This window comes from Elaeis guineensis, chromosome 5 (genome assembly GCF_000442705.2).
Source record: "Elaeis guineensis isolate ETL-2024a chromosome 5, EG11, whole genome shotgun sequence".
Lineage (NCBI taxonomy): Eukaryota > Viridiplantae > Streptophyta > Magnoliopsida > Arecales > Arecaceae > Elaeis > Elaeis guineensis.
In genome coordinates, this window is record NC_025997.2 from 8,443,282 (window position 1) to 8,445,554 (window position 2,273).

At 45.5% G+C, this 2,273-nt stretch overlaps 1 protein-coding gene across 1 annotated transcript; it reads right to left on the bottom strand.

Annotated features, from left to right (window-relative positions):
- Positions 1 to 736: 736 nt before the first annotated feature.
- Positions 737 to 1,603, bottom strand: LOC140857741 (uncharacterized). The gene has a single exon (XM_073256944.1). The coding sequence runs from the start codon at positions 1,521 to 1,523 to the stop codon at positions 894 to 896; it is 630 nt and encodes a 209-aa protein (XP_073113045.1). The 5' UTR covers positions 1,524 to 1,603; the 3' UTR covers positions 737 to 893.
- Positions 1,604 to 2,273: the final 670 nt, after the last annotated feature.

A 2,273-nucleotide genomic window follows, 5' to 3' on the forward strand; every position in this document is an offset into this window, starting at 1 on the left:
TCAGCCTCATTAAGTGAGTTGGTCCTCGATTCTTTTTAACTTAATTACTGCAAGACAGGCCTCTTTCTTTTTCCAGCCCTGCTCCCTATATTCTCCTTCATCACGAGAGAGAGATTCCAACACCCATTCAAATCGAATTAAGTACTAGGAAGGAAGCTGCATCCATCTTTCCTCACTTGATGTTGATATACGAGCCAGCTTATGCATTAGCCCAAAATAATGTGTGAACTGAACAATAATATCAAGAACACTTACCACATCACACCTCAATCCACTGACAGATCCAAGCTCAGCAGCTCTGATACCACGATAAAACAAGCGAAGAAAGAGAAGATCTCTATGTATCCAATTGTGTCTGAATTTCTTATTTACAAATAGCATGTACAGAATGTATATAAAGCCCAGCTATAACGGATTTTGAGGATAATGGTAACTCTATTAATTGGACAAATTGGTTACATTGACACAGCTCGGTGCTTATCACGAACAACAGTAGGACACGTTTATCTCTGCTTTCTTCTCATGCTACCCATGTCATATCACCTGAGGAAACCAATGCAGAAGCTGCCATCTTTACACACCCATCAAACCAAACTCTATTTTCACCATCTCAAATTATATATGATAAAAAAAAAAGGGTATATTAAAATTAGAAAAAAAAAAAAATGGAAAGCAGAAGAAGAAGAAGAATAAAGATGGCTGTGGTAGAGAAAGCAAGGGAGAGCATGAGCTATGCTGATATAAACTGAAGCCATGTTATTCTTAACATAGACGAGACCTGATATCTAGCTATTACATTCTCAATTTTCGTTTTCCTTCTTCTTTGGTAGATGAGGAACACTAGCACAAATGTCACACTCCCAAACCGGACCACAAAGTGTTGATTTAGGCCTCTAGGCACCAGTATCTTGGCTGGATCCATGACCGACGATCGACAGCAATGCTTTTTTCATGGTAACGACCGAGTGGCAACCCCTGAGCCTGCCGGTGGCCGCATGCCGCATCCTGAAGCACAAAGTCGAGGTGGGGGACCCATCGTCGTCGGAGTCCTCGTCGTCGCCCCGGGAGGAGAATGAAAACCTCGTGGTTGATGACCGCCGGCGCTGGTGATGAGCGCCTGTGAAGCCCGTTGGAGAGAAGGAGGAGGAGGAAGATGACACCGACGAGGATGACAGCGAGACAGACGGCGAAGGCGGTGCATGGGCCTTCCTCAGAGTGAGCCTAGGGAGGATGGTATGAAGGAAGTTGGACTTGGGGGACTTCTTGGAGCTTTTGATCTTGGGGCTGGAGTAGTATGAGGGTGGAGGGGTGAGGGGAGGGAGGGTGGTGGTGGTGATGGTGCTCTTTGGTGTCCCAGGTCGTGACTCCCACAAGAAAGGCACAGACCCAGTGGCCACCCCATAGTAGACCCTGAAGGAAGGGTTGGCCATAGAGCTCTCCTTGGAGAGGAGCCTGGTGTAGAACTTGTCATCCTGCCTTATTTCAAGGGACTCCTGGGGGAGATCTGAGCTTTTGGAAAGCATCTCTGTCTCAGAGAGAGAGAGAGAGAGAGAGAGGAGGAGGAGGAGGAGGAGGAGGAGGAGGGGGAGGGTGGACTTGAAGACTTGGAAGGAGCCAGCACCTCAGGCAAATGAATGCTGGATTTGGTTTGTGTTTCTGGAATAAGCTATAAAGAAAGGTCTTGGACCCCTCCGGTCATAAAATACAGTTATGGACTCAGCACATGCGGGACTGGGTTTCTGACTTTTGGAATGGTGAAAAGATGCACCCCTGGATTAAAATTCAACGATAACCTTATAATATAATGATGTGACTAAGGGGGCTAAGATTTCTTAATAAGCTGTACTGTGGATCCTATCCTTGGTTCAGCTAGGATGGTAATTAACTCACCAACTACATTCGAGCCGATCAACATCATGCAATGTGATGCATGGCTGAGGTTAACGAGATCAACTCAGGTTTGAGTCGAATCTTTGGTGCAAAATAATGATCGACCTTTTTTCGCAATATTGACTATTAGTTCGCATCTTGTACAGATCTCAAAGAGATTATTGTACGATCCAATAATGAATTCATATGATGGAAGGTGGATCCTTCTTTCATGCAAAAAAATAGAACCCCTAAACGTCAGATCACGGATGCCATCAAATTATCAAAGGTTTAGGATTTGCCATGTCGAGATGGTGGGCCCAGCAGCCAGGGATGGACGAAGATTTTTAGAGGGTGACGTTGGGTGGAATTAATGCGGAAGAGAGGGAAAGAGAAAGGGGTGG

Coding starts and splice junctions, on each gene's coding strand:
- LOC140857741 (XM_073256944.1), bottom strand. CDS start 1,523: ATGCTTTCCAAAAGCTCAGATCTCCCCCAGGAGTCCCTTGAAATAAGG.